The following is a 20,167-nucleotide window of genomic DNA, read 5'->3' on the forward strand; positions in this document are numbered from 1 at the left end:
CTAGTATTTAACTTACAAATATTTTTCAAGGATCTTACATTTAACACTTTTGTTTAAAGATAAAATCTTTACAAGTCTTTCAAATTTGCTTTATATTGAAAACTTATTCTCTCAATTAGAGTTGTCAAATTTGTATCTTCGTTTCAATAAAACTTTTTAGTTGTCTTTTAAATTCAAATGTGAATTACAACACTTGGTATTTAATTCAGTTGAGTTAAACGATCTAGTAAGTTAATTAGTTTGAGACCAAGAGTGGTTGATAATCATTATAAACTAAGAGTGGTGAAACTCGTGTAATCTTTGTTAAAGATTAGTAAAACTCCTTAAGAATTCTTAGGGAATAGTTAGATGTAATTCAGGTTCAAGGAAACTAGTATACAAATGTGTATTATTGTTTTGTTTTATAGACGTTTTCCTAACCTCTCTTTCAAATATACTAAGTCTAACAAGTATTGCAAAGAGTCTAACTCCTACAAAAGTCATTAAATGTTGTTTTACAAAAAAAATGTTTTAAAATATTATTTAAACTCTCAATTTTCAATGCTTTTCCGGTGGTGAAAATATAGATTCTAGACTAGCTTTCATATTTTATGAACTAAAACAAAATAATCAATAAAAATATTTTATGTATACACATTTTAATTTTAATATTAAACATATAAAAGCTAACTTATCTTTTATTTTATTTTTTTGTGCAGGATAGTCTTATAAAGTTATACTACCCGTTGCTTAGAGTGAAATTTGGTGAATACAAAGCTTTGTGAATTAGATGACGACACAGGTGACGGTAATTTAAATGTAATGTTGTTTTTCGAACTGTGGTGGTTAAATTAGTGAAGCTTCTGGAAATATTCAATATATTTTTTAAATCTTAAAATTTAAGTTAGAAAAAAATGTATGTAATAAAACGTTAAAAAATGTTCAAAATATATTTTTTGTCAAAGAAAATTTTATAAAAGCAATTAATTGATGGGTCTTAAGGGCGTGTTTATTGAATACACTGTTCAAATTCAAATCTATATAAATAAATTACACAGACTAATTTTATTGGGTCGTCACATTACAAAGTTTTTTTCCTTTAAAAAAAAAATTCAAAAGTCAAACGTGAAGACAAGAATTAGGTTTGTGATTAGAATGAGCCCTGTATTTTTCTGGTGAAATCGAAGAATCAACAGAAAAAGAAATAAAAAACAGTTCATTGAACCTGATTTTTTTATCATCACTGGGGATAGCATTACATTACGCCTGTATTTTTATCATCAACATTCTTAAGCAGTGATTCACCAAGGACCCCTCTGAATTTCAGGTACCTTGTTTGAAATGAATTCAATTCACTCTTTTTGTTTTCAATCTTTTTCCTCACCGTCAAGGAGCTGAATCTTATGATCGCCGTGATAGGTTCGGCGATATCGTGTTGCGTTAGGGTTTTCAATCCTCAAAACTTGCTTGATTGAACAGTAAGCATCAATGAAGGGGGAAGTACAGCTTCAGCCTCCACCGGTCATGCAAAACCCTAGTGATTCGGACCCTTTGCTCCTTAATCAGGAGGAGGAGGAGTCTCCGGGAAGCTCCGGTGAGATCAAAGATGACGAAGAAGACGTTGAGGCAGGCTTACTCCCCTGTTGTCGAATTTGCCTCGAAAGCGATTCTGATCCAGGTGAAAATTCCTGCAAAAGCATTCAAATTTATGCCGAATTTTGTCATTTTCGGTTGGAATTGTTAATTTGTGAAATATGGGCATTTCCCTGTAAATAAAATAGAGTCTTCATAAGTAAGTGGCTTCGGAGAGTGCAGTCAAAGTCCTCAGAATAGGAACCAGTGTATCGTCGTCATTATCAAAATTGGTGACATTGTGATCAAATACGATATTTGTGGTCTTCAGTTTTTCCCGTTCCATTGTGAATTGTATTTGTAGAATTGTAGTGTCTGAAATTGGTCCTTGTTGAAACTTTTGTTCTTTCTAAACATGCTATGATTTTGTTTTTACTGTACAATCGAAAGCTAATGTCATGTTATTTCACCTTCAACTTAATTTTTCGTACCGTCAAACTAGAAGTTTGTATTTTGACATTTCTTGTTCTACACGCCTTGGCAGTGGAGGCTGACATTAGAAAATTTAGGTGTTCTAGTTCTGTATGATGATACTTGGAATTATTTTCACTTTAATGCTTGAAATAATCTTCTTTTTAATTTATTTTGGTTGATGAAATGGGATTCGATAAAATAAACTTGGCTATGGAAATCTGAAAACTATTGTCATTTATTTAAAATGTTTGCTGTTGAATTCATGCACGAACTTGTGCCCCATTCCCAAATGCTATACGCAGTGCTTAAATTTAATAAACAACAGCAAAAAAACTCTGTGCTGCACTTTCTCATTTTTTGTCAATGTTGTTAAATGGCTGTGCCATGACCACCTTGGCAGAATGATGTGGTGGTTGTTTGCCATCTTCCATTGATAATAATTTCTGCACTGAATAATGTGATTAAAAGTTACAAGAAGACCAATGATCTTATTTGTCAAGCAAAGATTTGGTAGATAAAATGATGATTGGGCTTTTTATTATTGAAACTTGGGCATTTCCTGTACCTTGACTCCAAACCTGCGCAACTCATCAGATTAGTGCTACATGATGTTAGCAAACAACAATATGAATGTTATTGTTTGGGTGGTTGTATTCTGCACAAAGCTAATTCTGGGTTTGATTTTGTAGAGGATGAATTAATATCTCCATGCATGTGCAAAGGTACTCAACAGTTTGTTCATCGCTCGTGTCTTGATCATTGGCGCTCTGTAAAGGTGTATAATTTGATGCTTGTCTTCACGTGTAATTTAAACTGCTAGTATTAACTTGTTGAGAGATCATATAATAATTTGGAAAAAACTTTTATTTTTGTTGCCTTGTAGGAAGGATTTGCCTTCTCACACTGCACCACCTGCAAAGCCCAATTTCATCTTAGAGTTGAATTGTTTGAGGACAACTCTTGGCGTAAAATAAAGTTCAGACTTTTTGTAGCAAGGGATGTTTTCCTTGTTTTTCTGGCTGTACAGACTGTGAGCATTCTTAGCTCTTCCTTATCTTTCATATTTATGATTATGTTTTCCTTGTTTTTATTAAGCTATCTCAAGGCAGATGTTCTTTGTTTAGAATATCTCATTTTCAAGTCACTCTTACATATGTTACCATGATGAAATTTTATTAGGTATATCTTGTAAAGACTCGTTTTTTAGAAAGAAGATTGTGCCTATACCGTAGGATAGTTAAACTGGACTTTCGTATTGTTAGTTACTACACACAAATTTTTATTTGCATTGGCGTAGCAACAATAGATATGTAACGAATACTAGTGGAAAGACAGGCTTTTGGTCTACATTTTTTAATTTTTTGAATTGGTATAGTTTACAGAGAGAAAAGTAACTGAAGTGGGAGGTTGGAATATAACAGTGAGGTGGTTTCTCTGGTATCAGTTGAAAGTGCAAAGAAGTCCAAAAAAACGTGGAATCCAAAAGAGGATTCACGGATTATAATTGTTTTGTATAATTGTGGTAATGAGCAAGTCTACATAACCTTGTGAAACTTTCATATACTTGACTTTTAGATTTAACTCATAAATTTGTAAGAGTTTACCTAATATAAAAAAATATTAATGATGTATAACATAGTACTCATAGTACAACAATAGTTCAATATTTCCACTTCGTAAGGAAGAAAAGTAGCAAATCCCAACAATAAAGTATGATAGTACAATAGTGCTAAATAAGATTAAAATACATAGATGATTAAATCGTATATAAATTCATAAAAGCATAAGTTCTTAATGTGAAAATAATTCAAAAAAGGAGTTATTTTCTTCAAAAAATTTGAGTTATAATGAAACATTGTCATTATGGCTTAAAAGCCAAGCCAAAAACATTTGATTTTAAACTCTTTGACTCACTTCTTGACTTGAGAGTTTATGCGAGTTCAAAGAGTTTAGTTAAAAAAGGATTTGATAATGAATTAGTTCATTTTTTTCTAAGATCTTAATCTTCTAAAAGTTTAAATGTTAATTCACGATTTTGACAACCTTGAAGAGCCCAATTTATATGAGATGACAGTATTTTAGTTTCAAGAGTCTTTTATTTACTAGGAATTTTTGTAGTTCATAGTTATTGTTGTCAAATGCTCAAGTTAAGTTGTATACTCTTGTAAACCTGCATACACTCCCAAGTTAAGAACAGTGTTATCATATGGTGGTTGTGGCGGTGCCTGTCAAGGAATGGCATGGCGGTTTTGCTAGTCACCACCATTTGCTATTCTGAAGGATATGGCATCTTTCGCCATTTCCATTGTGGTAACTGCTACAGACATGGTGACTATGGCGGATTATCTGCTTTTTCGTTTTATGTTTGTTTATTGAAGACAAGATTTTGGGCTTGGCTCATTCTAAAATAACCCCTTGTTTTAACATGGGAGAGAATGAGCCCTCTTTCAAAATACCCTTCTCCGTCCTTGAGTCTCCATCGAGAAGTCTATGGCAATAACTTACTTTGGTGACTTGAACTGCAGCGAACACTAAGCTCTGATGACCTAAACCTTGAAACTAAGTTTTTCTTTTCTATTTTTTCACGTACCCTCCATTTGTTTTATTTTTCTTTTCCTTCTCATTTATTTCTGTTAGGATATAGGATGATAGGATAGATTGGGTTTAGAAGTTAAGGAACACTAACAGTAGGTAGAAACAGTAATGGAAGAATGGGTTTCTCTATTATTCACCGTAAAAGAATCTTCTTTACAAAGAATGGGTTGGGAGCATAACCTCCCTGGTTGAGAGCATAACCTGTCTCTACAGGCTAAAGACCTGACTTTACACAAAATATACTTGATACCCTCTACAGAGTTACAAGAGCTTTATTTATAACAGCTCTGACCCGCTCCCCCTTTTACAACCGACACCCCCATACCCTTAACTTCTAAACCCAATCTATCCTATCATCCTATATCCTAACAATTTCTCTCTTCTTTTCTCTTCTTCTCGTCTTTTCACATGTTTGTCTTCATCTAGATGTTGTCTGTTTTATAGTTTTCTTTTCTTTTTTCAAAATTTCAGAACCAGTTATTTACTTGTGGCCATTATGCTTGCTTGTAAAACATTGTTCCCAATTATTCCCCATTTATAGGATAATGTCAAGCTCCCAAAACCTAAGCAATGCATCCTAAATATTAAGTGTTTTTTTTAGTTATGGTTAGGACTTTATGTGATGACAATCATGAGAATTTTGTAAATGTTATGAAATTAGTTTGTCATTATGATTTTCTTAACATATTCGTCATTTATATTCAGTGTGTGTAATTTGTGTGTGTAACACATTCGTCATTTATATTTATACTTAAGCAACTTGTGTTTTTATGAATTTGTGCATGATTTGGTCATTATTTAGTTTGATCTTGTTTAGTACTACTAATGTACTATCTTACTTTATTATTGTTGTTACTACTTTCCTATATAATGGAGTTGAAATGTTGAGTTATTGTTGTGTTAAAGTATCATGTTATACATCGTTGCTAGGTATTTCGATATTATCTTTTTATATTAGGTAAACTCTTTCCAAGTTTGCAAGTCAAGTCTATGGATGCTTAACAAGTTTATTGTGAAAACTTTCTAGTTTAACAATCTTGTCATAGCTGATAAACGAACTGGCTGTCACTGTCAATGTCATATTCTTACAATTTTTTCCCATGGTGGTGTCAACATTGATAGATAATTAAGGGCTTGTAAATTAACTTTTTTTATACTTTTAGTTTTGTTTTGAAAATTGGTTGATGTACCTTTATTTGTATGGAACATATTGTCATATTTTGTAATGCTTACTTGCATGTTTTGTCTTAAGCTATGTTCTATTTATTTGCTAGGTGATTGCAGCTATTGGTGGCTTTGCGTACATCATGGACAAAGATGGTTCCTTCAGGAACTCATTTGATGATGGCTGGGATAGGATACTGTCAAAGCATCCTATTCCATTTTATTATTGTATTGGTAAGGTTTTTTGGTCATCTAAGTTATTTGTTGTTAACCAATGGACAAAATTCCTCTGTATGTCTTTTTTATGCTGTCAGCTTTTGTGAAATTAAGTAATCATATTTCTCCATATCGTCATGTAATCCGCTTTGATATTTGCCTCATCCTTAAGGTTTAATGTTAATCTCAAAAGAGTTGCTACGAGATTATTGTTCATACTGTATTTGAGTGGAATTTGGATCCATTCATGTTACACTGTAGTCATGTCCGAGAGACAGACACATAACCAGACCAGTTAAGTTTGATTTGAATTAAACTACATGTCAAATAAGACGGGAGGATCCAAGCCTATCAAAGTCATTAAATAGTATACTCCATCCCTGTTTAATGGCTTTCTGGAGGGGGAAAAGGAGGAACACCATGATAGAAAGTTAGTTTTAACGTGTATAACATTTTAACTGGGCTATTTTGTTTGCATGTTCCTTAAACAGTTCAAATAGTAATACCTAAACAAATTTCATTCAATGGACCTATTTTCACATTTAGTTAATTAACCGTTGGTAGTAATAATTGTTTGGAAGCTCTAGCTTTTGCTTCCTGTTCATCTCTCTCTGATGGTTAATGTTTGTATGTCAGGAGTGCTGGCCTTTTTTGTACTGATTGGGTTTTTTGGTCTCATACTGCATTGCTCCTCCCTCAACACCAATGACCCCAGAATGGCTGGTTGTCAGAACTGTTGTTATGGATGGGGCATCCTGGATTGCTTTCCCGCTTCAATGGAGGCATGCTTTGCCCTTGTGGTTGTTTTCGTTGTCATCTTTGCAATTCTTGGTATAGCGTATGGTTTTCTTGCTGCCACCATGGCCATTCAAAGAATTTGGCAGAGGCACTACCATATCCTCACCAAGAGGGAACTTACAAAGGTAGTAATACCCTACTGATATATTGAATGTCCATGTTGTATCTTTTAAATAAAATCAGCTGCCCAAAATTATTTTCACATTTATTACATTTGATACTTTCTTTCTTACATTTATTGTTGTAAATATTTACAGGAATACATAGTAGAGGATCTTCGTGGCTGTTATTTCCCACCAAAGTTGGACCCAGAACATGAAGGCCGCTTGAAAATGCTCAAGCTTTTGTGATTATAAAGTACTTATCTGTAAAAATGTTTTTGAATGATTACAGTATCAAGTTGTTGCTTTCCCTGACATTTACAGTCTCATCGTTCTCATATCTTTCAAAAAAAGAATCTAGATCTTGCCAGATTCTGTATACTTCAAATCTGACTTGAAAAATGATAAAAGTATATGCAGATATTTGTCCGTGCCTAGGATGAAGCTAAGTAATGATTAGTGGACCTCTCCAAATACCTTATTCATTCATATCGCTCTGTCTACATTTCTTTGTATCACATCACATATGCCCTCCTTTTCAATCGAAAGGCTTCTTGGTATCAACAGATGATTTTTGTTGTTATGTAAGGATGGAGGGCCAAGGCAATTTTACATGCTTACCCAGAATAAATATAGTGTGTTGTTGTGATGAGTCGCTTTATCCGTTTTTATGTTGAGGTGGGGGAGAACATGGCTAGTTGCCGCAAGAATGCTCTGATAACTGATGTACATCTCTAACCCAATTCATAATAGTGCACTGAAAGTTTTTAACGCAATTGATAACGGTGCCGTATGTTTTGTTTCCTGATGTTTTTGTCTACACCATTCAGAAACCCGCCTTATGACAAGGTCCCTCTTCACAGTAATCGTAACTTCCAAAAATGTAAAGCTTTGTATAAAGTAATTCGAAGACCATTTCCAGCGGAAAGAAACCGAAGGGGAAAATATTTTATTTCACATTAGTAAAATTGATATGGCTAAAAGATTTACAGTTGAGAACGGGAAAAAATTACAATGATAGTAAAGACGTTCCTTGTAGGCATACTCTACATATGCATGGCATCCTAAAGTGGTGCTGGAGTTGGACACTTGGATTCTACAACCCCACCAGCACAGACAAAGACCAGATGGTCACCATCTCTAATAACCTCTAAATCTTCAATTTGACCTCCATCTTTGCATAAAACCTTGGCAGGATAGACACCAAATTTTTTGGCTCCAATCTCAAGTAGCTCTTGAAAGCTTCCAGGTAGTAAAACAAGCTTCCCCACAACCTCACCCTTTTCAGGGCAACTAATAATCACTCTAGCTGGACTACCTGCATTACTACTCTTCATGACATTGCTTGCCTTGTTATTCATGTCAAGAGGCAAAAGCAGGTCCTTTTCCCCATTATGTGCTGCTGCCATCATCCCTAAGAGTGAATTATGATAATTGCTGCTCCTACGCCTTGGACGGTTCTGGCTCTGGCTCTGGCTCCAAGAGGCATCCGTTCCATGAAATGAGCCGTCAAGGGGTGAAGGCATGGTTGGCTCACTAGTAAACCTTCCAAGGAACCTGAACCCACTCTGCTTCTCGGGTATGGTAACGAAAGACTGAACCTTAGGGTCCCCAGTGGAGTCAAAAATGGCTTTTATTTCTGTATGAGATTGCTGATCTGCCAGACCTCTGGCGGTCCAGCCGTGCTTGTCCGGCTTGTCAATGCTTGCCCCGTGATCCAAAAGGTATTTCACAATTTCAACGTTCCCCTCCGACACTGCAACGTGCAAGGCTGTGGTCCCACTGTTGATGCTTGGAAGGGTGATATCTCCTCCGTAGCGCCTTATTTCCTTCAGCAACTTCAAACTGTTCTGCTCAACAGCGGTACATGCAAACTGGCCCACATCCCCACATTGCAAGTTAGCTCCATTTTCTGCCAACACCTTCCTCACTGACTCATGTCCTCCCACCATAGCCTCCCATAGTGCCACATTACCGTCCAAATCTGCACGTACAATAATATTGAGTTTTTTTTTTTCTTATAAGTAGAATCACTAAAAGAAAGAAACCGAGGAAAAATGTTTTAAATGATTTAGAGCAACTTGTTGGTCTAATTCTTTTTTCACACAGCACTCCATGCACATGCATGTGATTGATAATGACTTCTTGATAAGTTTAGATATTATTGTGTCATGAGGGGAGTGGGTGTTACAAGGTCCACCTACAGCTTGTTTGATTTACATCGATAATTAATTACTTTAATAATGACGTTATATATTCTAGTACGAAATTCGTGATAGAATTTTAATTACTAAAATCCATAATTAATAGAGATACAATCGACGAATGGGCTCTGAACTTTGTGCGACTTGGGAATAAGATAACAATGAAAATGCCATCTCTCTATTTTTAATTTAAGGAAGACTTCTTCATACTTCTATATTCAACGAAAAAAGAAAAAAAAAATTCAAGTACAGACGAACACCACGAAATAACAAAAGTTTTATTATGTTTTGGAAGCCAAAAGAGGCGTCGATCATTCCGCTTTGGTGACCGTACGGCTCTTCGATTTCTCATAATAGTATGTTGATTTATAATTAGTTTGTTACCGACCATGAGAGACTTCAGTTTCCTAATAGGAGACATGCATAATGGACTCTCTTTCCTATTATTAACAAATTAATAAGATAGATCATTTTCTATTATTAGTTATTACATTGCAAGGACCTTTTTCCCACTTCAACCTCACATTGTTTTCTGAGGACCACTAGAGTGTTGACAAAGATTAAATATCACAAAATGAGGACACAATATGCAAGGATGGATAATTTAAGTATATTAATCCACGAAATATGAGATGCAAATTAATAAATACTTTTCTTGAAAGCAAATCAAGAGGCACATGGATGTAGAAAATTCAAAGATATTAAAATTTATGAGTATGGTGACCTCATCGGGCACAACTTGATTGGTTTAGTTGTAATTGTTAAATAAGTTGCAAAATCCAAATACAGGAAATCTGTGCTACGTTTACAAGAAAAGAAATAATCACACACTGATGACTAACAAAGATAGGCATGTGAGCCATAGGTTATTTATTTAATATGCTGATGCTAGAGACATGAAAGTTTTGGAAAATAAAAGAAATTATAAACCAAGTGTTTGTTTTTAATTTAGTAAATGTTTCATTATTCGATGAAAGCCTTCTATTTTTATACATATAATAGTCATCTAATGTTTTAAAAAATCTTCATTTAAATAATCACTCATTCCGAGTCCTGGGCAGTGGGACAAACGTCTAATGTGGCAGACTTAAAATAATACGCAAGAATACAAATGCTTATTAATTAACTTTGAAATCCTGACTTTGTAGATATTGTCATGCATAGAAGTCTTCATTTTCCACAGTTCTTCAAAATCTTAGCACGTATTCGTATCAAAGTAATTTTCTATCGTAAGCGTGTAAGCAATAGAATTTAAGGAAGTTGTAAGAAATATCGACCTGTAATGTTGGGGTCCGCCCCATAATCTAACAGAAGCAGAACACAGTTTTCTTTCCCTTGAGATGCTGCTATATGCTGATTTAGCAAGCACAAATAAGCACTATAGATTAGAAGAAATAGAAAATAAAAACCATGTAAAGAAGGTAACAAAAAAATTATAACACTATTCACCCACCAAAGCTGTCCTTCGATTGTTGTCGGATTCGTTTGGATCCATTCCTCGTTTCAGCAACTGATGTAACAACAAGTCATCACCTCTTGCTGCCGCAAAGCACACACTCACTGGTAGGTCCATTCTACCACGAGCTAGCATGTTCTCAATCTCCACCAAAACTCCCTCCATGATTGGGTCGTTGAGCTCTTTCAAATGCTGCTTACCATAATAAGTCCACATTCATAAAATTACTCATTGCTCTGTTGAATATGATACTTAATATCGCTTTAAGAAAAACAAGTTTTTTACATTCGATTATCATATTTGAACAAACCTATGTACAATATATATATATATATATATATATATATATATATATATATATATAGCAGGGCCTAGTTTTGCATTAACTAAATCATAAAAATGTGCAACTTCTCATTGTCAATATGCAGTGAATGCTCATGATGTTATGCAGACCTGAAGCAGATTATTCATGATAATGGTTCCGTCCCCCACGTTGGCCTGAACAATATTCAGGAAAGTAGTACGATTTAGCCTCAGCAACTGGCTTAGTCGCTTCGTTCGAACAGTGAAAAGCTGTGGCTTATAACAGAGCACACCTATCTCACCACAAAGATCACCAGTTTTGGCCTCTCCAACAACCTGAAATCAGTTACTCACATTAAGATTTAGTGTCATACTATATATTCCATCACTCTTTCTCATCATGTATTAGTAAGTGAACTTGCCTGTTCAACCCCATTTTTAAGAACTACCAGTTCCTGTCAAACAATTAAGGCATCAGAAACCCTTTTTTGTAAGATTGCTTCAGAGGAAGAAAAATCTCATATTATGTTACAATAAATAAATTTTGAAATGTGGATACACTATTCAAATAAATAAGTTGGACAATTACCACGGCACCAGTGACCAGTATATAAAAGTCAGTGGGGGCTTCGTTTTGCAAGATAACATCTTCTTTGGGTGGAAAATATTCAGCTTTCATCTCTGATACCTTTTATAGTGAGTCAAAAATAGGGCCCTCAGTACTAATTGAAGATTAAAATTAATATTTGTATCAATTGTGAGCAGGGACAAAAAAATTGCATTTACCAATTGAAAGAGCAAGTCATTCGAAACCTCCTTAAACAAGTAGACCTTATCAATCAGAGAATTGAAAAGATAATGTGAAATGCTGGATCTGATGGCCTTAGGAAGAGAATCAAGTGTCTCTTGCTGCTGCAACCCTTCCGAGTCGGTTCTATACTTCAAACACAAGTGGGCAAGCATTTGGTCTTGCAACCGATGAGGCAATTGATTCCTTTGGGCAAAATTTGAGGCAGCTTGGATGGTATCTCTCTGATAATTGAGAAAAATGAAATCATTTTTACATTTTCGTGATCTTAAAATCACTAACTGGGACTATATCTGTATACTTACAAATTTTCTGGTTCGACTTGTGCCGTGGACAACCAAGTTGGTCATATTACCAATCAAATACGCTGTTAACCCCAGATTAAAGAGCATATAGAAAATGTCAAAGGTCATCTCCCTTGAATTCACTGGATGCAAATCTCCATAACCGACAGTTGTTAAGGTAGTAATAGACCAGTAAATAGACATCACGTATCTTGACCACAAACTATGTTCAAGGAAATTATCCATCGTTGAACCAATCCACGTCTTTTTTGGATCATGATAACGTGCAGCAATAAGATAATAGAAACACCCAGCACAATGAACAGCGAAGAGAGTAACCTATAAAAATCACTCAGACAATCAGTGCACTGTTGAACATGTCAAATTCATCTTCCTTTTTAATAAAGATTATAAATATAATAAGTTTCGAAACTTACAGAAATAAGCTTGGCACACCGAACCCAAAAATAGTTATAGTTTCTGTCCTTCTCAAGCCTACTCAAAAATGTATTATTCACATTCACAGTTACAAGCCAAATAAATGAGAAAAAAAATAAAAACGTTGCTTCATCGGAAAACAGTCAATATTACCGAGAAAACAAAGCACTGACTCTCCGAAGACGCCATAGGCGAAGCATATTGAATAAACCGTAAGATTGAAGAGGAGAAGGTGATAACTTTTGTATAAGCTCTGAAGGAATGATGGAGACAACATCGAAGGCCAGCCAAGTCCTTGCATATTTCCAAGCAATCTGTTTCCGATCATCCACGATCAAATAGGTGGTTTTGTCAATGTAAGCCACAAAGAAGGTCAGAACTATATCCACGAAAAAAAATCCATTCACAATATTGTCCGAAATGGAAAGCGGTGGTTCTGGCTTCTTCAAGAATCCGAATTCGAAGGGAGAAACCCAGGCAGTATAAAATACCAGAATAATAAGGAAAGTTTCCCATATCCTGCAAAATCCAACAAATTTTATTTACCTAATAGTAGTGTTACTCATCTGCGTTGGAAAACACAGAAAAGAAAAATATTTTTATACACGAAATTTCAGTTTTAGTTGCAGAGTCAACAACAAAACATATTTATAAGAAATTTTGAATTATTCCTTGACACTTGTTTTCGGTGGAATCCAATGCGGACTCTTCCATTGCATGCACAACAACCACCATACTCTAGTTGTTTCAAATCCAGGGAAACAAAGTCAAACTTCCCAGTTTGACTACTGCCAGATGGAAGCTCGTGCCTCTGCCTTTGAAAACTCAAGTTCAACAAAGTAAACCAAAACCGAAAACATAGTTTTTTTTTTTATATAGGTTGATAACGTTAGTCAGAATGTGATTTATGTAGCCGACCTCAATGGGATAAGGCAGTTGCAATTGGTATATGGTTTTTAATTAATTCAATAATAGATCTCAATGGAACTATTATTAAAAAAAGATGAAACGTAAAAGAAAATGGAAAGAGCGAAATTGCTCTTTCGGTAATCAGCAGGGATCACAAGGAAGAGATCTAGTGCCGTCAATTCAGGTTATGAACAACACGGAAAACGACACAGTAATAAAAACACAGAAACCCGTAAAAGAAAACAGACAGATATTACCATTCAGCAATTAGCAAAATTATAGAATCAAGAAGAGGCCACAAAATTGAAAAAAAAGAAAAGAAAAAGAACGTGAATACTCGACATTGGCAAGGAAGGAACGGCCAGAATACTATCAAAAGGAAGGATTTAAGAATGGAATAGAACAAAAAGTTAGCATCTAACGAAAAACAATTTAAAAGTGCAACAAAACAACTCAACAAGCTTCGTTCCGGGAAAAACAAAGAAACAGAAGCAATAAGCATGAACGCCATGAGTCCTTGTTTTGTTTCCCCTTCTCTCTCGAAAAGAAAAAGAAAATATAAAATACATCGAAACGATGCAGAAATAAAATCTGTTAATACAGCATTCAAACAAAGAAAGCGCAATAAACATTGAAAAAGAAAAAAATTAAATAAAAACCTGTAACGGCGGCCGTAGGGCGATAGAATAAAGCGGCGCAGCTTGATTCTACGGTTGCTTTTGGCCCCGAGAGACGGAAGTATTCCGGTGGAGAGACTGTAGTGGCTGCCATCCCGTGACAGTTCAATCTCTTCTTGGCCGCAGCCCAACATTTTTGTTTATTTCTGTTTAGTTGAGTTTGGTGGTGACCGTGTTGAGACCGTGTGTGACTTTTTACTGAAATGTTAGTGCAAGAGAGTATTATTGGTCGGCATGCTGTTGTGGAAGCGGTTATGAACGTGCTTTTGTTCGGAAGCGATTCTCGGTTGGAGAATGGTGGCAAATGGCAATGAACCACAGCGTCTCGTGTCCTTTATATATACACACCAACCCAACACAAATACGCAGCTCCTTCGTGGATATTTTTTTTTAACAATATTTATTCAAATTAAATATATTTGTAGTAATTATTTTAAACAATTAGAGGGCACGTTTTATTTCGAAATATAAATTTATTACATTTTTACACTTTTATGTAATAAATACTTTATTTTTATATGAAAAAAGTTATTAATATGAATGCTTAGTATAAATTTTAGTTAAGAGTTTACCGAGCGACGGATATATCTGTTAAAAGTAATTAAGTATGCCAATTCAATCAATCTCACTTTTACTTTTTTAATTTACCTCCGTATTTATATGTTTTGTTATAGACTTTTAGTTAGAATTGGCTCAACTGCGATCCAATTATGCCCCCAATATTATTTAGGTCCATTTTTATCAATTTAATCCTTAAATTAGAAAAATACACCGAATGGTTTCCAAATTATCTCAGTCAACATAATACACTCTTCCTTAAAATTACTCTATGAAATAACATACCGATCGGATCATACAGTACATATACCTTTTTATTTTATTTTATTGAACACACATTGTTATTCACACTTTCTTTAGAAGATTATGTCTTTTAGGATTATTTTTCTAAAATTCTACTTTATTAATTATTATTTTAGAAACTTTTATTAGAATGTAAAAGGATGAATAAATGAATTATTATTATCATATTTATTTATTTATTTATTATTATTATTATTATTGTTATTATTATTATGAATAAATAATTAATTTGATTCTTAAATTAATAAAGCATGGTAAATTTACTTTCCAATGAGAAAAAAAATCTATAATTATGTCATTATGTTAAATTTTACGGAACTATTTTATTATTCAAATATAACTTAAAAATTTAACAATAAATTAGTACTATTTTATCATTAAACTATACCAATTTGACTTTTTACACATTCAAAATTATATCATTTTTTCCGTTAAACTGATGAGTCTCACGTATGTAATGACTAAATTGATTATTTATCTTTAATAAAATCATTATATTCATGTAAATATCGTGAAAGGTGATTGTCTCGGATTATATGACTCTGATTATTATTTTTTATAAAATTGGAAAATTATCTGTGTGTATGGAAGTCATTTATAAGTATTTAATATTTGATATGTAAATACATTTTCCTACAAAATGGCTTATATGTAAACAGATGAATTTTCAAGAACTCCTTTATATAATATTAATCAAACACTTACCGGTTAACACGTTTATCTTTCCTATACCAATTTAAATTTTATATTTTGTAAACATTAACTTAATGGGAAACAACTAAAAAAAGAAAATATGACAAATTATAAATTAGCTAGTTAAAGAAGAAAGATATATACAATAACTTATAATAGATAGCTTAAAAAACAATTACAAATTTGGATTATTTAATAAATATTTTTAGTTTGAGTTTAGGAGGAAAATATGTATATTCTAAAAGAATTTTTACCAAAAGTTTTATGTTGATTGAATGGGGATATTTAAGGATTTGTGTTTTTTTAATATGTTAAAGAAAAATAAACTGAAAGTGATAATTAAGATTATTTTATATTAAGTTTTAATTTAATTAATTAGGTATTCAAATGTTTATGTGAAAAATGGTAACTTATGAGAAAATGCGAAGGAAGTATTAAAATATTCTCTTAGTTTATATTGATTGGTTGATATGTGAATTAATCTGTCTCACTTCTTGTTAAATAAAAAAATTTATATTTCAGCTCGATTATCATGAGTTGGCAACTTAGTTGAATGGATCCATTTAAGTATGTTTTGTTCTATTTATTTATTTTATATATTTGTTTCATTATAGTACAATTAATTAAAGTGAATTAATTTGATTTGTATACTTATATCATTACAATCAAACCAATAAATAAAAATCAAAGTGTCAACCAATATAATTAGATAAATAAATAATTTAAACCTTCAAATCATTTAAACATTATTGAACAACATTATGATATTTAAAAAGATCAAAGTGTCAACCTACATAATTAGAACCCTTAGTAATTATAACAAAAAAATAATGAAACATTGACAAAAAAAATCATAAAAGATTATTGTTAATGATTTAAATTCAAACAATCATCACATTTATCCAAACTTATTTTACTTGTAAATTAAATTAATCGGTTTAGTTTGATCAACATCTAAAAAATCATTTTTTTCAACTTAATCCAACTCAAACTCAGTCAAATTGACTCACAAAGTTAAACCCATTTAAAAATCTTTAGGTATGAACTTTAATTTTAGGTTGAAACAAATATAAACACAGAAGGAGAAAATTTAATAAGAGTAATTGTACAAATATAAATTGGAAAAAAATTCCTTCCTTTTACTTGTTAATTTAAACTCTTTTTCTTTTTCAATCTTGCTCGTTTTTTTGCACTAATAAAAACACAAATTTTCGTGTCATTAATTTTTTGTTAAAGTTTTGACTCATGTATGATTAATGGGTTAAATATTGAGATTGTGAAATCAAATGAAACTATAAAGATAAGAAAATTTAGTAAGTTCAACTTAAATGCAAATAATTTTATAAATATTGAGAAATTCTTGTAAATTTTTCTTTTTATCTTTAGATTGTTAAATGGAATTCTACTTTGGTTAATGTTAATTTGCATAATGATTATTTTATTCAATACTTAGGTATTTATGTAGTCTTGGGTTGAATTACAGTAAGGTGACATGAAGTTTATTTATTATTAGTTTTGTTGAATTTTGAAGTTCAAGAATTTTTAGATTTAAATATGTCACTTATATAATAAGGTTAATGTGACTCATTACAATCAAATAATATTATGGAGACTCTTACTAAAACTAGTAAAGAAATTCCAATCAAGTAATATTTTTTCGATTAAACTATATTTTGATAGAGATAAAGGAAGTTTATATTTAAAAAAAATCAAGTAAGGAAGTGTAGTTAAATGATATTCCTTTATTCTAAAGGAAGTGCTTTATTTATTTTTCATACGTTAATTTTAAGAGTTTTAAAATCTGTGTTATACATTTTGTTACATTATTTAACATTGATAAGTACAATTTTGGAAAGATACAACTCCATAATGTTGATGAACTGATGTTTATAATTGCATGTAGTTAAATTATGTATGTAGTTAAATTATAATGCAATCATGTTAGAAGTGATGGTTGTTAATAAGTTGACTTTTAAGTCTAACTTAATCCCACAAAACCAATATGTAAGGTGAGATTTGCATCCACATATATACTATAAATTGACCTTATCTCTAATCAATGTACTTTCAACATAAGGCCAATTTATAGTATATAAGTGGGTGCAAACCTCACCTTACATGCCGATTTTGTGAAGTTGAGTTAGGCGTAAAAGTTCACTTTTTAACATAGTATCAGGGCAAGTTAGAGTATATCTTAATGATGTCTCAGATCAGCTATTATTGTCTAGTCTCACACTCGAGACGTATATACCTTGGCGTGAGGGTGGTGTGTTGGAAGTCTCACATTGATTAGAGATAAGGCCAATTTATAGTATATAAGTGGATGCAAACCTCACTTTACATGCCTGTTTTGTGGGGTTGAGTTAGGATTAAAAGTCTACTTCTTAACAATGGTTAGTTAGGAGAATAATATGATATCAAATGCAATATATGAAATGAAACATCAAAGGTGAAGAATCATCAAGACTTGATTATTGTGTAATAAGCTACTTTAAGGTTGGTTGCCACAAATGTTGAATTGGCACTAGATGATAAATGAATTTTCATATGAATAATTTAATAATCACATGGTTAAAAATATGATACATAATGAATGTTGAGTCTTATAAATATTTTTAAAAATCACATATTTGGTTAAAAATACGATACATATTTTTAAATGTCTCAAATATTCAAACTCAATATAGCATTTTGAATGTTGAGTCTTATAAATATTTTTATGATTCTTTGATTCCTTTGGTCGAAGATTCTTTTGTACGAGTTTTGTTGTTAAACAAATTGTTTCTTTTTTAATATTCAATGTATTGTAAATTATTTTATTTGTTTCTTTTATTGTTTGTCGATATTGTTACTTATGTTCTAATATAGGAACATATGATTGACAATGACTTGTTATAAGTAATATTTATGGATAAATATATCAGTGTATCTTTTATTATGGCTTTTGAAAGAAGGGAGTGAGAGTGTCATATCTATTAGAAGTTTTTTTTTGTTATTATTTTCTCTTTTTAAATTTTTTTTATATGATGATAAATAATTGATAAATTTTAAAATATTAATTCAATGTGAAATTTCATAATAATATCTAATATTATCTTATTTAGAAAGTTATAAAATGTACATATTTTATCATAATTACATATAATGTACATAAAAAAACACTTACTAATTAAATAACGTGTAACATGTTCATTTACGAATTTAGTTATCATACCTTCTAATAGATATTCTTGCAAGTTTAATATATTTTTTAACAATCACTTGTCAACAAATATTACAAATATTTATAAATATTGATTCCTCATATATTTGATAAATATTCCTCCGTCATGCTAAGAAACTAATCCATTAAGATATATTTCTACAATCTCATTATGCTATTTAAATTTAATCATATTCTATCCTAACAATCATTTTCTATATTTCTTGCTAAGATTTAAAATTATAATTACTTTATTATATTATAATCCAAACATTAAAAATAGAACAAATGAATATATTTAAACACATTTCTACTAGTTCGATATACTGAAATAATTTTAGCATAAAAAGTTAATACTTAAATTTATATATATATATATATATATATATATATATATATATATATTTCAAATTTACTTAAAATTAACATTAATAAGGAGTGCTAAAAGATAAAGGAGAACTACAAAGGTATTCTTTCTACATGAATAAATGTTTATAATAGATTATTAAAAACTTAATATGAAGGAAGTATAAAATTACATTGTCATGTAATATCTTAGTTATCATTATAATTAATTTTAGAAACAATATATATTTGATTTGTGTTCTGTTTTTCAAATTTGTCTTTTATTCTTTTGTACTTCGAAATTGACGAATTCCGTACATCAACCTTTTTAAATTTGATTTTAATATTTTTTAATACCTCAGTTTAACATTTAATAATAATTTTTTTATTGTTACAAAGTTAACAGATGATTGAACTCACATCATATGTGATTTTTTATTGTTACAAAGTTCCTTCTATATCAAAGTATAGATAAAAGACTAAATTCAACTATTTTTTAAATTCGAGGATTAGTTGACGAAAAGTTCAAATTACTGGGACCAAAATCAAATTTGTCGAAAAAGTACAAGTGCCAAAATATATGATCCTTAATTTGTTTTAAAAATATTTTGAAAATTAAACTATTATATTCAATAATTTTATCTGTGACAATGATTTAATATAATTTTATGGGTTACTTTAACTATAGATTTCAGAATATATTATTGAGAGTATATTTAGAAAAATTAAGTATTAAGTTATTCATTTTTGTAAAAGATATTGTTATAATAAATTGTAAAAATTATTTAGAGCACTAAATTGAACTTGATTATAAATCTTTTTATTATATGATATAAATTTTTTATTATTTATAAGTTTGATTGAGACTTTGGGTCGAGTCATATGAAATATTATTTGATTTAAGATTTTGGATTGGACGTGGTATAAATCTTTTATATGAGTTTAACATAGGTCTCATTTTTTTGTGTTGTATTCTTAGTGAATATCCTCTTTAGCATACTCATTAGTGATATCAAAAAGATACTCATGGTTGATAATACTTCCATTCGAAAGGAAGTGTACCAATGTGAAAGGATCTACCCTTGTGA

General features: G+C 31.5%; 2 protein-coding genes across 2 annotated transcripts; one reads left to right on the forward strand and one right to left on the reverse strand.

Annotated features, from left to right (window-relative positions):
- The first annotated feature begins 1,054 nt into the window (after nucleotides 1–1,054).
- LOC108345614 (uncharacterized) lies at nucleotides 1,055–7,394 on the forward strand. Its single transcript, XM_017584243.2, has 7 exons — nucleotides 1,055–1,306; nucleotides 1,399–1,657; nucleotides 2,715–2,800; nucleotides 2,909–3,055; nucleotides 5,895–6,018; nucleotides 6,637–6,923; nucleotides 7,056–7,394. Exons 2-7 carry the CDS (start codon nucleotides 1,468–1,470, stop codon nucleotides 7,146–7,148), a joined length of 927 nt encoding a protein of 308 aa, XP_017439732.1. The 5' UTR covers nucleotides 1,055–1,306; nucleotides 1,399–1,467; the 3' UTR covers nucleotides 7,149–7,394.
- A 435-nt stretch (nucleotides 7,395–7,829) lies between these two features.
- On the reverse strand, nucleotides 7,830–14,290 carry LOC108345623 (potassium channel AKT1). The gene is made up of 11 exons (XM_052873646.1): nucleotides 13,961–14,290; nucleotides 12,546–12,911; nucleotides 12,392–12,449; nucleotides 11,976–12,293; nucleotides 11,649–11,894; nucleotides 11,452–11,550; nucleotides 11,285–11,317; nucleotides 11,013–11,198; nucleotides 10,557–10,751; nucleotides 10,381–10,456; nucleotides 7,830–8,883 (listed from the first exon to the last, which is right to left on the reverse strand). Exons 1-11 carry the CDS (start codon nucleotides 14,110–14,112, stop codon nucleotides 7,964–7,966), a joined length of 2,649 nt encoding a protein of 882 aa, XP_052729606.1. The 5' UTR covers nucleotides 14,113–14,290; the 3' UTR covers nucleotides 7,830–7,963.
- Nucleotides 14,291–20,167: the final 5,877 nt, after the last annotated feature.

The sequence above is a fragment of the Vigna angularis genome, chromosome 1 (assembly GCF_016808095.1).
Source record: "Vigna angularis cultivar LongXiaoDou No.4 chromosome 1, ASM1680809v1, whole genome shotgun sequence".
Lineage (NCBI taxonomy): Eukaryota > Viridiplantae > Streptophyta > Magnoliopsida > Fabales > Fabaceae > Vigna > Vigna angularis.